At 48.1% G+C, this 16,049-nt stretch overlaps 1 protein-coding gene across 1 annotated transcript in view; it reads left to right on the top strand.

Annotated features, from left to right (window-relative positions):
* The window catches only part of NSMCE2 (NSE2 (MMS21) homolog, SMC5-SMC6 complex SUMO ligase), a 367,190-nt gene extending 351,346 nt beyond the window's left edge, over nt 1-15,844 (top strand). The window contains exon 6 of the mRNA XM_060243225.1: nt 15,449-15,844. Coding sequence (XP_060099208.1) covers nt 15,449-15,566 — 118 coding nt within the window. The 3' untranslated portion in view covers nt 15,567-15,844. The remainder of the gene's footprint in view (nt 1-15,448) is intronic.
* Nucleotides 15,845-16,049: the final 205 nt, after the last annotated feature.

Here is a 16,049-nt window from a genome sequence, read left to right as displayed (position 1 = left end):
GTTATCTATCGATTTATCTTTCTTTTTTTAAAAAAAGTTCTCTGGTCTCACTAGGGTTGCCAATCCCCAGGTGGGGGCAGGGAATCTCCCGGTTTGGAGGCCCTCCCCCCGCTTCAGGGTCGTCAGAAAGCGGGGGGAGGGGAGGGAAATGTCTACTGGGAACTCTGTTATTCCCTATGGAGATTTATTCCCATAGAAAATCATGGAGAATTGATCTGCGGGTATCTGGGGCTCAGGGGGGGGGCTGTTTTTTGGGGTAGAGGCACCAAATTTTCAGTATAGCATCTAGTGCCTCTCCCCAAAATACCCTCCAAGTTTCAAAATGATTGGACCAGGGGCCCAATTCTATGAGCCCCAAAAGAAGGTGCCCCTATCCTTCATGATTTCCTATGGAAGGAAGGAATTGAAAAGGTGGGCGGTCCCTTTAAATGTGATGGCCAGAACTCCCTTGGAGTTCAATTATGCTTGTCACAGCCTTGATCTTGGCTCCACCCCTAATGTGTCCTGGCTCCACCCCCAAAGTCTCCTGGCTCCACCCCCAAAGCCCCCAGATATTTCTTGAATTGGACTTGGCAACCCTAGGTCTCACAGCTCAGAAACAGGCCTCTAAAGGTGCTTATAGAAAAGAGTGAAAGGCAGGCACTGTGGGAACAGGGGCGTTGCCAAGGTCTGTTCCTATTTCCTGGGTGGAACCCCCGCTGGAGAACATGCCTCTATTACTCCTCTGATACATTATTTATTTAGTACATTTTTATCCTGTCCTCCCTCCGCGGAGCTCAAGGCAGTGTGTGTAATTCCCCCTTTGTCCATTTTATTTTCACAACAATCCCATGATGCTCCAGTTAGTCTGAGAGAGCGTGACTGGCCAAGGGCAGGCAGCAAGTGGCAGAGTGGGGATTCCAATCAAGGTCTGCAGGATTCTAGTCCAACTGTCTGATCACTGCACCATGCTGGCTCTCCTGTTTTTCCTTTCTCATTTTTTTTTAAAATCTGAAGAACTGCATGTGGCCAATTTTGCCCCATCGGCATGTGCCCCATCGGCTGGCTTGGAGAAGATATTTGTCTCTTTAAATCACTTCCCCAAGTTAAGCCTGCAGGTGGCTTTGGAAATGCATTTAAAGTTGCTTTCTTTCCACCTCCCTCCCCCATCTATTTGCCTTCCTTCCTTCCTTCCTTGCAGCTCTCAAACATCTGACGTTCATTTCTTGCAGCTCTCAAATGTCTGATGTTTATTCTATGTGGCCCTTCCATTAAGCAAGTTTGGCCACCCCTGTCATATTCCATAGATATTTGCCAGTGGATGAGCACAAAATCATCCCTTTCTGTTATCTCATCCAGTCTATCCACGGCTTTGTGTAATTTTATTTCTACAGGATGCGTTAGCACCAAACAAATGAATCAAGTGAGAATGTAAATTGAACACCCATCCAAGTTATGACAACCACGTTCCAGTTAGTTTTCTGGGACGCTCTGAACAATGCTCGTCCTGTCTTCGGCAACTTTGGAGGCGGCTCTGCAGTTCCTTGTTTTGCACCAATAGGGTTGAATCCACTCTAAAATTAGCAATTTCCACCAATTTCCCCATTCCTGCTGCAATGCCCTTCATGTTGTGCCCCTTTCCACCGGGAGCAGCATTTAGTGGGAAATTGATGGACTGCAACCGGGGGCGGGGGGGAGGGCGGGGAAGTTCCACTCTGCTGATGGGAAATTTAGTCTGGATCAAACCCATATACGAGGGTGGCCAAACTTGCTTAATATAAGAGCCACACAGAATAAACATCAGATGTTTGAGAGCCACAAGGAAGGAAGGAAGGAAGGAAAATAGATTGAGGAGGGAGGGAGGTGGAAAGCAAGCAACTTTAACTTTAAATGCATTCTCCAATTCTTAAATGTGATGGCTGGCTTGGCTTGGAGAAGTGATTAAAAGAGAGAAATGCCTTCTCTAAGCTGACCATCAGGGCAGTGGGAGCTTTGAGAGCCACACAATATGTGTGAAAGAGTAACATGTGGCTCCCAAGCCACAGTTTGGTCAAGTTCACGCAGTTCCTAAAGAGCCTGTCTTACCTAGAGATTAATGAGGTGCCTTGCTTTCAGCCATATAGATATAACAATTTTTTACTCTGTAGTATTAGCTTCAAAGTCTCCTAAGGCAACTTTCATAATTAACTGTGGCTGGTTCACACATGCTTGCTTGCTCATCACTTGGTGATTGCAACATCAAACCCATGTCTGAATGGGCCTTATCTTTCCCATCACTGATGCCTGTTTTAGACAGGTGGCCAAAATAAGGTGGTAGAATTCTGAGATGGCAGAATGGGCTGTGCACCCGCTGACTTCAATAGACAGAAGGATACAGAATGACACTGTAAACTGATGATTTCTCCATGCACAAATGTCCTTCCATGTAGAACATGCGAATCTGTTTTAAACTGACTCCGACAATAGTCTAAGGGTGGCCAAACTTGCTTAATGTAAGAACCACATAGGATAAACCTCAAATTGCTTGAGAGCTGCAAAATATGAACATCAGATGTTTGAGAGCTGCAAGACAGGGAGGCAAATAGATAAATAGATGGGGGAAGGAGGAGGGAGGTAGAAAGAAAGCAACTTTAAAATGAAATTTCCAAGCCATTGGTTGGCTTGGCTTGGAGAAGTGATTTAAAGATAAAAAATGCCTTCTCCAAGCTGGCCGATGAGGCAGTAGGGGCTTCAGGAGCCACACAATATGTGTGAAAGAGCCACATGTGGCTCCCAAGCCACAGTTTGGCCATCCCTGCAACAATCCATCAAGGCCAGACTTGCCTCTTGTGACTGGTTCTCATGATGAGATTTCACATCAAATTGGATCATCACTAAATTTCCCAATGGTAGAATGCAGCTTCCCTGCCTCTCCCCTCCCATTGGAGCCACTGATCTCCACGAAATGCTGCTCCTGAGGGACAGGAATGACAAGATAGAGGCCTGCATGAGAAAGGAGGAATCAATGGATATTGCCAATTTATTCTGGATCCAGCCCATCACTTGCTACTTGGTTCTTTCCTGTCTCCCACTGGAGATGCCAGAGATTGAACCTGCAAGCAGAGCAGATGTTCTGCCTTTAGACATGGCCCCACCCCACCTTGGTCCTTGAAAAAGCTAGGTTAGAACCCTTCTCACACAAATAGCTTTCCACGTCAGGGGCCATATATTTCTATGAAGGTGCATTCGGTCAGCCACCTCCTGCAATCCAAAGTGCATCCCCGCACTACCATCTTTTCAAGAACTAGGCTTTGATGTCACCACCAGCACCACACTCCTCAGCAGTGTCAGGTCACACATTTGGCTGCCAGTCATGGCCAGGCATAATGGCTCTTCCTCTGACAACCTTGTGCAGTCAGAGATATATGAACATGTGAAGCTGCCTTATGCTGTCAGAACACATTGGTCCATCAGGGTCAGTATTGTCTAGTCTGACTAGCAGCAGCTCTCCAGATACTCAGGTGGAAGTCTTTCACATCATCTCGTATCTGATCCTTTTAATTAGAGATGCTGGGGAGGGAACCTGGGACCTTCTGCATGCCAAGCAGAAGCTCTGCTACTGAGCCACGGCTCTGCCTCGAGATCACTTTCTAGTCTCAGACCATTCGTGGATGTTGTCACATGTGGTGGTGGGGGGGGTGCTTCTACTGGCTGCCACCACTCTGGTAAGGGTCTGTTTGGAAGGGCTCAGAGACCCACCCGACGCCTGTCTTCCTTCTCAGCAAGCACTTTTTTTCTGCAGACCAGTGTTCCCTCTAAGCTGAGTTAGTGTGAACTAGCGCACAGATCTTCGTGGTCTCTGTGCTTCACATTCATGGGATATAGCACCTGCGCCGATCCCCCGAATCAGTACCTAAAAAGCCCAGGATTTTTTCGTTCTTGGCACCAGTGGGCATGTGCAAGCGTCCCAGTACGCATGCTCACTGGAGCCAGCGCGAGGATCCCACCAGTTCCTTTTTGACCGCCGCGCTGAGAGGTTTCCCTTTCAATTTCTCCGGTCAGTATTTGGATTTTCTCCTTGTGTATAGCCCGTTTGTTATTTTCTTAGTGATAGTTAAATAGTTGTAGTTATCGTTGTTTTTTAAAAAAAGAGAGAGAGACTGTTGTTTTCAGACTTTGCCCCTCGGGGCTTTATTTCCCCCCCCCCATTCCTTCAGAAATAATTCTGTGTGGGTTCTGTACCTCCTGATGGTCACTCCCTCTGCTTACTATGCCTGGGTGAGGGACACCGAGTCGATTCGTGCCTGCATTGCTTAAGTTTCTCTAGGCAAACCCGCAAAAACCGAGCAGCAAGGCTATCGGCAGCACTTGTGGAATCGGCTCTTCATCTGCCGAAAATGGCAACGGGCCCGTCGGTATCGATGTGGGAAGCCACCCTGGACCCGACGATTACATTGGTTGATCCATCGTCACCGGTGCAGACCGATATGCCGACCGAGCGAGGCCGACCCACTAAACGACCCTCTGAAGGGTCAGTGGCGACTCCGGCCAAGAAGCGTTGGGACGAGTCGGGGACCCGATCGTCCCTCCCGAAGAAGTTGAAGGAGAAGCGAAAGAATAGACCCTCCCGCACTCCTTCTCGGGATGTTTCGGCATCGACGCAAGCTGCTTCACCCCGGAAGATCCTGGCGTCTCCACGTCCAAGGAGTCCTTTGGTGTCAAGAAGCAGAGGTTCGCAGCCAATCCGCATGTCGGGATTGGAGCAGGAGATAGACCTGACCCAGCACACCCACTCATCGGGACTGCGGCATCGGAGCGACAGTGGTTCGATATCGGAGATTGAGGCTTCAGTATCTTGCACTGACTGTAAGACGGAGAGAGCCTGAATCAGCTGCCATGGTTTGACGTTTCCCACCACTTCCGCCGTGGGATCAACGTCAGTGGCCTTGCTTCTACGGTTACCCGTACCCGCCATACCAGGGTATCCTCCGCGTGACTTCCCTGAATGGGATCAGCGGTCGGAAGCTTCTCATCTCTCGAGGGTTTCCCATCACTCAAGGCAGCGAGCATCAGCATTGGTGTCGATTCCTCCTGAGAGACGTAAAGAGAGGGCGGAGGAAGTGCAGGCGCAATCATTGGTATCGCTGTGGTCACCCGAGCGAGCTTGACTCCAATACTCTCCAAGCACTCTGTAAGAAGAGACTCCTCGTCATCGGACTCTGAGGTCGGTACTGATGACCCTGACAGAGCGGTGGAACCTTTGCCAGAGTCGCATATTGCTGAGGACCTTCCCATATCACCATCGGAAGATCTGAAGTCTTATTGGGACCTGGTGAAGCGAATGGCAAACTCCCTCTCCCTCACAGTGATTCAACCTCAGCCAGTCGTCGATGACACGGTCTTTGATATTATGCAGAGGGACACATCGATGGCTGTGGCCTTGCCTGTGACAACAGTTATCCTGCAGGCGGTGAAAGAGCCTTGGGCAAAACCAGCATCGACACCTATTTCTTCTCGGAGACTGGACCATATGTATCGGATCCAGGATGCTGGTGCTGAGTTTTTGTTTGCCCACCCCAAGCCTGTACTCACTCGGTGGTGGTTTCTTCATCATCCAAGGCATGCAAAACCCATTCTTCCCCACCAGACAAGGAGGGCAAGAAATTGGATAACATGGGAAGTTTTATTTGGCTGGAGCATTGGGAGTTAAGGTCTCCAATTATGCCGCATGCATGGCTCGCTACCAATACTCCATTTGGGAGCAGCTCACACCCCTTTTGTCTTCCCTGAGCGAGAAGAAGAGGTCTTTGTTCAGGAAACTACAAAAGGAGGGCTTTGCTGTGGCCAAGCAACAACTGGCCACAGCAAAGCACATGGTGGATGTATTGGCCAAAACCATCACCTCCACCGTCTCCCTACGCCGACACTCTTGGCTAAGATCAACAGCTCTTCAGACTGATACCAGGGCCTTCGTAGAAGATCTACCTTTTGAAGGCGAAGGTCTCTTCAGTTTGACCACCGACAATGTCCTCCAAGAGCTAGATAAGAGTATAAAGACCTCAAGAAACCTGGGTGTCCCGGCCTCCTCTAAGACTGGCAAGCCTAAGCAATGGCAGAAATCTTGGCCCAAGAGGCCCTACCAAAAGTTCTCCCCAGACCAGCCGTGGAGACCTTGGTCTTCCCAACCAAAAAGCAGGTCCCCCTACAGAGCAAACAATAGAAACAGGTTTGCTTCAGCATTTCAAACCACTGGCAAATCTAAGGGTGCTCACCCACAGAAGCAGGGCCTTTGACTTTTCGGTAGCACGCATTGTCGCCCCTACATCTTCACTCATTCGCCTTCATCAATACCTTCCGGCTTGGGAGTCCATCTCCACAGACAGGTGGGCTCTTTCCATCATAGCAGAAGGTTACAAGATAGACTTCGTTCAGGTTCCGACTCAGTCAGTGATTGTCACCACACCCCCTTCCCCACCTCTGCTGGCGGAGGTGAGCTATCTCTTGCAGAAACAAGCCATAGAACTGGTCCCAGTAGAGGCCAGAACGGGGGGGTTCTACTCTCATTATTTCCTGGTTCCCAAACGGGATGGGGGATTGAGACCAATTATGGACCTTCGGAATCTGAACAAGTTTATCGTGTACCAGAAATTCAGGATGTCCACTCTGCAAACAATCCTTCCCCTCATCAACCAAGGGGACTGGATGGCAACGGTGGATCTCAAGGATGCCTACTTCCACGTCAGCATACACCCTGCGTACAGGCATTTCGTTCGTTTTGCAGTAGGTTCCAACCACTTCCAGTACAAAGCCCTTCCATTCAGTCTGTGCACTGCACCACGGTTGTTCACCAAGATGATGAGTGTTGTGGCTGCACATCTCCGGCTTCAAGGTATAGTCGTCTTTCCATATATCGATGACTGGCTCCTTGTGGCAGAGTCGGAAGAAAGTCTATCCGGCCATATTGCAACTACTCTTCATCTTCTGCACACCTTAGGCCTTCAGGTCAACATGGCAAAGTCTCATCTTACACCATCACGGACTGTTCAGTTTATAGGGGCTTTGCTGGACACAAACCTTCACCGCACTTTTCTGCCTCAGCAGAGAGCGATGGACATCATCAATCTTGTCAATATTTTCCAGAGTCAAAAATAGGGCACAGCACAACAGTTGCAGTGGATGCTGGGGCTGATGGCAGTGACTACAAGCGTGCTGCTGTTTGCAAAATTGTGAATGAGAGGTCTTCAACTGTGGGTTTCTCAGACAGTTTTGGCCTTTACGGGACTCACCTCGGAAGAGGTTTACAATTCCACCCTTGACCCTCCAGATCCTGCAATGGTGGAAATCCAGAGACAACATCTGTCAGGGAGCTCCCTTCCACCTACCTGTAACAACAGTGACCATTACCACAGATGCATCTTTGTGGGGCTGGAGTGCTCACATGAACTCTTTGTGTGTCAGGGGCCCTTGGCCTCCGCAATTGACTCGTTGCCACATAAACTATCTGGAACTGTTGGCAATTCATTTCGCCCTTCGCTCTTTCCGTCCCATAGTGGCGGGGAAAGCGGTGGCCCTGTTGACCGACAATACTATAGCCCTCTGTTATGTCAACAGGCAGGGCGGGACAGTCTCTTGATGGCTCTGTGCGCTAGCACTAGAACTGTGGATGGAGTGCCTGGAGTACGACATCTACGTAAGGGCTGCACACCTTCCAGGGGTGCTCAATCTGCAGGCGGACTCATTGAGCAGAGGAGCAGCATCTCCGCACGAGTGAGAGATACAGTGGCGCTTCCTTCAACCTGTGTTTCAGCTCTGGTGGTATCCTCAGGTGGATGTGTTTGCCACAGCCAGGAATCAGAAATGTCCTCTGTTCTGTTCCAGAGGGGGCATGGATCCAGAATCACTGGGAGACAGCCTGATGTTCCCATGGAACGACTGGTTCCTATACCTGTTTCCGTCTCTGCCACTGCTGACAAGAGTTGTCAACAAAATTGCAAGAGAAAGGTCGCGCTGCATCCTAGTGACACCATGGTGGCCACGGCAGAACTGGTTCCCGATCTTGCTTCAACTAGCGAGGGGGGTTCTTTATCAGTTTCTGGTGGAACCGGACCTTCTGTCAGCCCAGGATGGTCACGTGTTTCATCACAACGTGCCTCACCTGAAGCTGACGGCGTGGTTTATCGACCTTGTGAGTTCTCCAGTAGAGTCCAACACATCTTTCTAAATAGTAGAAAGTTGTCTACCCGGGCTTCCTATGACAGGAAATGGGGGAAGTTTCTTCAGTTTTTGACTGACCCTGTAGTCTCACCTCAACGGGTGGGTCTTTCGGTGATTTTTGACTTTTTGTTATCATTGGTGGATGCTGGACTTTCCTTTTCTTCTGTTAGAGTTTATTTATCAGCAATATCAGCGTACCACGAGCTTGTTGAGGGGCATTCAGTTTTTGCTCACCCTCATTCGAAGAGGTTTCTAAAAGGTCTGCTCAGATCGCATCCACCGTCAAGATCACCTCCACAGTTGACTTGACTTTAGTGTTGGACAGGTTGACTCGGCGTCCCTTCGAGCCAATGGCAACATGTTCTCTACAGCTTCTGTCCTGGAAGACTGCTTTTTTGGTAGCAATCACATCGGCATGCCGTGTAGGGGAGCTCATGGCTATGCATTGTGACTACCCATATCTAGTTTTTTAGGAGTCTGGAGTGTTGTTGGCTCCTGATGTTTCTTTTCTTCCCAAGGTGGTTTCCCAGTTTCACCTTAAATTAGATGTCTGGTTACCCACGTTTTATCCCACGCCTTCCTCGGATGAGGAGCGTCGGTGGCACGTTTTGGACGTTAAGCGTGCATTATTGTTTTATTTGAGTCGTTCTAAGAGTTTTCGTCAGGACCAGCATTTTTTTGTTTCTTATGCTGCTCCTAAGTTGGGCTCCAGAATTTTATCTCAGTGGCTTTCTAAGTGGCTCACTGAGACTATTAAACCGTGCTACTTGTTGGCAAAGAAGCCGTTGCTTGGGCCCATTCGTGGACACTCTACTAGAGCAATGGCAACGTTGGTGGCGTTCCTGAAAGGCGTTTCCCTGACGGACGTGTGCAAGGCTGCCGCCTGGTTCTCTCCGCATGCTTTCATGAAGCACTATGCTCTGGATGGGCATGCTCAGCAAAGGACTCATCTGGGAGCTGTGGTGCTGCAAGCTGTCTCTTCTGGTTGACCGTCTTCCCACCTCCAGGTATGTCTTGCTTGCTAATCTCCCATGAGTGTAAAGCACAGAGACCACGAAGAAGATAGACAGGTTGCTTACCTGTAACTGTAGATCTTTGAGTGGTCATCTGTGCATTCACACTACCTGCCCTCCTTCCCCACTGCTGATGGTCTCCCTATGTTAGGGGGTTTCCAGCGGTCAAGAAGGAACTGGCGGGATCCTCGCGCTGGCTCTGGTGAGCATGCGAACTGGGACGCCTGCGCATGCCCACTGGTGCTGAGTGCGAAAAAATCCCGGGCTTTTTAGGTACCGATTCGGGGGATCGGCGCAGGCGCTATATCCCATGAGTGTGAATGCACAGATGACCACTCGAAGATCTACAGTTACAGGTAAGCAACCTGTCTTTTTTTAGCCTCTGGCTCACACATTTTTTGTCTTAGCTCAGGAAGGATGGCCCCAGAGCAAATTAATTTATGCAGTAGCTCACAGATTTAATGCAGGTAACTGTCAGAACTTGGATGAACTTCAAAAGAGTCCGATACTTGTTGCAAGTTAGGATCTTTATTAGAAGAACTACAGTACTATAGTAACGAAATAACAGTAATGGCGATTCTGGGCGATTGGTTACATTTTATGCCCACAGCAAAGCATAATAAAACAATAATTCACACGGTCTCAAATGGTTGTCTCTTTTCCCAGCCTTCGTTATCAGGAGAGGAGGATGCCCCCCTATTGCGAAGGCCAAACGGCCTGGCTTCAAAGGGCACCTGTGGATGTTAAGCAGAGACTCTCTGCCGCCTGCCTTACTGCCCTAAATATTTGGCATAGCGGAGAGGCCCGGGTCAATGACCGCTGTCAAGCTTTCTAAGTTACAACATGGAGTCAGTTTGGCTAAAGCAAAGAAAACAAAGTTACAAGTTCTGACAGTAACTCACAAAGTAAAATTTTTGCTCACAAGCCTCCACAACTTAGAGGGAGTATTGATGCAAACCCAGGCATTATACAACAATAAGTTTATTATAAGTGCTCAAGAACAAACAAGTGGGTTGTTATGTTTAGTGCAATAGTGAACATGGAAACAATAAAGGTGCTACAGGGCAAAATAAAAAGTCCTGATGCAACTAACTATACCTTCCCTTCCTCGAAATCCAACTGACTCACCACTCTTTGAATGAGGGAACCCTCCTACCTGCAGCCTCTCCCCAGCTCAGCCTTTTCCAGAGAGAACAACTCTCCCTCTCTAGGTGGGCCTTTTATTGTTTCCTCCCAGATCCAACCCCTCTACTTCACTGGGCAAGTTTCAGCTCCTAAACTTCTGCCCACCCAATAAGAGAGACAGAAGGGATCCTGGAAAATGTAGGCCTGGTTGCTACTCTAACACAGGCTTCTCTGGAGCCTGTAAGCTGCACTAGGCCTAGGATCATGACAGATGGTGTGAAATATCATGATGATGAGACATAAGGGAGGAGACAGTCTCTCAGACATGCAGGGTGCTGGCTATATAAACGATTCACAGTAATAAGCATTGGTCCCAGGGTATGATCAGAAGGCAGATGATGCTACATCCTGGCTGAAGCAAAAAAAGGGCTGTGACCGGTCAGTCACTGCCTGGTTGGGAGACTTCCTGGAAGCCCCATGTGCATTGCCTTGGGGTCCATGACGGGAGACAAGTTGGTAGCAATGATAATACAGCAAACAACATGGCATCACCATGGGTAAGCCTGCGAATCTGTCGAGACTTGTTCACTGTTCACCAATAAAGCATTCATCCCTCTCCAAACTGCAGATGAGCACTTGAGTACTTGAATGGTTTGCAGGCTACCTCTGTGGACAGAGCTGCAATTTGAGATTTTAGCAAGTGGGAGGGGGAGATTCTCAATGAGGTTTCAAGGCAGGCCTGTAGCTACGGGGGGGACAGCCCCCCCACCCTACCCCCTTGGACCTTTCTGGCCCCTCCATTCCCTGGCCCCCACTCTCTCCGCGCCACTTTGGCGGCCCCCAATCCACAGGTGCCTGCCTCCCCCTCCCACCCTCCCAACTCACCAACGCTGCGAAACAGGGAAGAGCAGGCTTCAGGGGCTCTTTTAAGACCCCCCCCTCGACCCCACTAGTTACATGACTGGCGGGAAAAGCCGCTCCGAAGCCGGCAGTTCATAGGCTGGCTTTCCTGCGCTTTCAGCGCTGAACGTCCTGAGCGCGCTGGAAAGCTGGCCTTGGAACTGCCAGCCTTGGAGTGGCCTTTCCCGCCGGTCACGTGACCGTTGGGGGTGTCTTGAAAGAGCCCCTGAAGCCCGCTCTTCCCTGTTTTGCAGCATTGGTGAGTTGGGAGGGAAGGAGGGGGAGGTGCTGCGCAGAGGGGGACGGGACCACCAGAGCGGGGGCTGCCGGAGGAGGGGCCCTCCATCCAATTTTTTCCCCATGGCCCCCCTATCTGGAATTTTCTGGCTACGGGCCTGTTTCAAGGTCTGCTCTTGGATTCGTGCAGCGTTTGAGGCAACATATTTTAAAAGCGGTATCTTGAAAGGACTGTTGTTAATTTTTTTAAGTATCTCATAGCCCCTTCCTCTCCTGCAGTAGCGCCCCTACTGCTTCTGTCACAACTGTTCAGAAATCTCTTTTCTGAAGACGCATCAGTGCTCCTGTCTGACAGGGGAAGAGTCTTGACTCGAGGCTTTCAGGCACTTTACCAGAATTAATTAATCCTGGCAAAAACATGTGCCAAGTAGATAATAATTATCCCAACCTCTTTGTAGACTGGGGGAGGGGAGAAACAAACCAACCCCAAACTGTGAGACTTGGTGGTTTGCCCGAGGCAAATACAGGAAACAGGAGACAACAAAATAGAACAGAATTAATGAATGCTGACTCCCAGCTCCGAGTGCTGAGTCTGGGGCAAAAAGGCCCCTCAAGCAGAATTGGGCAAGCCTATGGGCGCCATAGTGCCCACCGACACCTCTCCTGGTGCCCACCAAGTAGTTTTTAGAAAGGGGGCGGGGCTTTTGCCCAGCAGAGCTTCTGGCTGGCTATCGGAGATCTGATTGGTGGTGCAGATTTTAACATTGCTTCGGCAGCAGCTGCCACCAAAGCACAAAGATCTTCACTGGGTGAGTGAAGGTAAAATGTCTATATGCAAGAAAATTCTTGTGAACAGCATTGTCATTTTTAAAAGGCATTCTATAAAAACACAGCTTCTGCCCAAAATGTTGATGGGTACAATTAGAGTTATGAGTAACTTCACTTCCCGACATTTTGTGGTAGGCCGTGCCTCCTGTGGCAGCCATTTTGTGGTTGGACTGCCTTTCATAGCTGCCATTTTATGGTTGTGTCCACCACCCTGTGTGAGAATTCCAAGAGTGCCCATGGACTCTGAAAGGTTGGAGATCTAGAGCATTCCACCTTAAAAGCTACTACAGAGCAAGTTCATAGGTACTTATCTGAGGGTCCACCCATATGGAACCCAGGAAGTCCAGAGAAGATTATATTGGATTTATATCCTGTCCTAGACTCTGAATCTCAGAATCTCAGTAGTCACAATCTCCTTTATCTTCCCCCCACCCCCCACAACAGACACCCTGCGAGGTAGGTGGGGTTGAGAGAGCTCTCCCAGAAGCTGCCCCTTCAAGGACAACTCCTGTGAAAGCTATGGCTGACCCAAGGCTATTCCAGCAGGTGCAAGTGAAGGAGTGGGGAATCACCAGATAAGAGTCCGCACACTTAACCAAACAGAACCCTGAAATTCTCTCCTGCTCCAAGCTTTAATACCTCTTTCCTTAATCAGGAGTCCACTCATATGCATCAAAGGGTGTGGGGGGGGGGGGCACAAAATTCTTTCAAGCTGGTGGGTAAAACTGAGTGAACAATCATATCCCTCAGGGACAACATGTCCAGTATCTTCCAAAAAAGCCTCCCTAATTATTAACATTTTTACAAAAAACAATAGCGACAGAAATAGGTGCAGAGGCATTTCATTTATTATAAAACCCATTCCACATTTTTCTTGGTCCTGACAAATGAAACTTTCCCCGACTTTAATTGGAACAGGGTCCACTGGTGCTGTACATCTTCTCTTTGTCCCTTTTATTTTGCTGAATTCCTCAGGACATCCCCCTTGATAGCGTTCATATCCTCTTTGAGCCATTTGGGGTCTCATAACAGGCTATTTTCAGGATTCTCTTTGTTCATAGCTCAACCAAGAAAGAGAGCCAAACTCTCAGACTGCTGCTGAGCAACACTGCAAGACTTTTCCAGGATTAGATTAGTAGTGTCATAAGTGGCATGTATTGCATGTATCATTTTCCTTCCAAGATTCTGGATTTCTTGTTCGAGGCAGGAACCAGGATAGCAGAGAGATGCGAAAATGACTTGAGCACTAAGGATTGGTTGGATAGAAATGGTAGGAGCTGTAGGAAAGATTTATGGCCACTTGGCCAGTTTCAAGCTATGAAAAAGAGCCCCGTGGCACAGTGTGTTAAAGCTGCAGTACTGCAGTCCTAAACTCTGCTCACGACATGAGTTCAATCCCCGGTAGAAGTTGGGTTTTCAGGTAGCCGGCTCGAGGTTGACTCAGCCTTCCATCCTTCCGAGGTCGGTAAAATGAGTACCCAGCTTGCTGGGGGGAAAGTGTAGATGACTGGGGAAGGCAATGGCAAACCACCCTGTAAAAAGTCTGCCGTGAAAACATTGTGAAAGCGACGTCACCCCAGAGTCGGTAACGACTGGTGCTTGCACAGGGGACCTTTCCTTTTCTCAAGTTATGAAGCTGGCTTGGACTGTATTAAAATCTCCCTTTTTTGCTTTCTCATCCTTTGCCTTACTTGTCACTGCATGGTTCCCCTTGCACTTCTCTTGACAGCAGTGGTGAGGAAATGGGCTTAAACAGTACAGCTTGGGGTGAATCCTAGAGTGTCACACCAACTTAATGACATCACTTCTGGTTTTGCACAGGAAGTGAAGTGTGTTGGTGTGACACCAAATAGCTTGTCCTTGTCCCGGAATTATCCTGCCACAACAGCAGCAGTGCTCGACTTTTCTGCCGCCAGCGTTTCTGCATGCATGAAGACTCCTTATGCGTGCAAAAGTGCTAGCGGTAGAGGGAGTGAACACTACAGCCAAGGAAAGCTCTGCAGTGGCTGGAAAGAAGTGCAAGGGGAGTTATGTCATAGGATCCGAGCCTCGCACCTTTTTTTTCAATGAAAAAGGCAAATTGCAAGAAGTTGCATTCTGCCCACTATATCTGATTTCGTGTTTGAGCAGCTTCTTGGATTGAAGGAAAGTACCTGGAAATGCCTAAGTTGACGTTCTGATGTTCAAAATTTGACCCCTTTTTGAGTTTTTGTAAGAATCGATCGTTTCCCATGGCAGTTGCAATTTCTCAGCATGGCCCAGGGCACACCACTTAGGCTGTCTCATCTGTTCCCCTGTCTTTTCGAACTCATCCCACAAGCATCAGCAGGTGAGAATGCAGAAGTTATCATTTGTGAAGTTCTTTGAAGGCTCATCAGGTGCTACGCAGAGATCGTAGCTTGTGATGCCATTCGTTATTATTATCACCATGGGCAAAATATGTTCTGTGTAAGAGTGAACTGCAAGCAGAAAAGTTCATATACATTAATTCTCCCCGAGGCCATTCATTCCCACCTGCTTATTTAATTACATGCTCTATCATCTGCCTCCCCAAAGCAGGAGATCTGTTACCTGGCCAAGAAAGCCAGTAGCACATCACTGCCTGATAGCTGATCTCAAGGGGAAAAAGGAGAATCTGAATGAAATCTACCATAAGTACCCACATTCCCTTTTTTTAAATATACATAGAAAAAGAAGATGATTTCACATCATATTATAACATACACTAAATAAAGTACTTCCCAAAGAGGAAGGAAACATTGAAAACATAAGGCTACCGAGCTAAATTTAGCTTTTTACCCATTGATTAACCAAACTCAAATGATAATTAGCAAATGCTCACAGTTGTTCTCTGTTGGCTGTAGAGATTTATAAATTTAGATAGTACAAACCAGTACGTTGAGTCTGTTTGACCATAAAATATTTATAGTATGTCACTCCCGGAGTCTTTACCATCTGCTGCATTTTAGAGAGCCAGACATTAATTGGAGGGGATTTTTTTTTTTTTCAAAATCAATATACCACCTGTGGAAGATAGATAGAAATAGCACTTCCATCTACAATCTGTTTCCTGTTCCTTTTGTGAAAGCAGTCTAAACCAGCACTGGATCTAAATGTAAAAGGTTGCCTGATTTCATTACCACAAGTGTGTGCGTGTGTTTTCTCCTTTCCAGCTGTCCCCAGATTGGCTGTAACAATGCCGAAGTCAAGAGATCGGACCTGGTGCTAGATGAAGTCCTTAAAAGAGCAATCGACCACCGTCAGAGTCAACACAGCCAGTCAACACGGTAGAGGTCTGCTGGCGCTGTGGCGGTTGTTAGGACAAAGAAGATGGAATGTTAGAAGAGGTCGCCGGCGATAAATTGCTGATTGTTCCGATGGTTGTGTAACAGGCTGTTATTTAAAATATTCCCGTTCCAGGCAAAGTTGAAGGTCTGACCTGTTAACTGAAAACATTTCCATTGCTATTTTGAGACTTCCAATCCAGCTTGCTTTGTTATGTTTTTAAAATTCCATCCTGTATTTTACATCTTGCATTTTTATAAATAAAAGGTGAGGGTTTCCTTTTTCCACCCTTTGAAGTTTAAAAGCTTTTTCCCCTTCTTTTTTTAATAACTGCAAACACAACAAACATCTTAAGGAAGATGTTGTAACACCTTCCTTCAGTAACATTACCAATCCAGATTGGTGGGGAAGGCAAAGAAGGAAAGTAGGGCAGAGGGCAGGGGTGGGAAGGGAAAGGAAAGAGAGATGAACCATTTGAACATGATACTT

The sequence above is a fragment of the Heteronotia binoei genome, chromosome 7 (assembly GCF_032191835.1).
Source record: "Heteronotia binoei isolate CCM8104 ecotype False Entrance Well chromosome 7, APGP_CSIRO_Hbin_v1, whole genome shotgun sequence".
NCBI lineage: Eukaryota > Metazoa > Chordata > Lepidosauria > Squamata > Gekkonidae > Heteronotia > Heteronotia binoei.
This window is presented reverse-complemented; position numbering and strand designations above follow the sequence as displayed.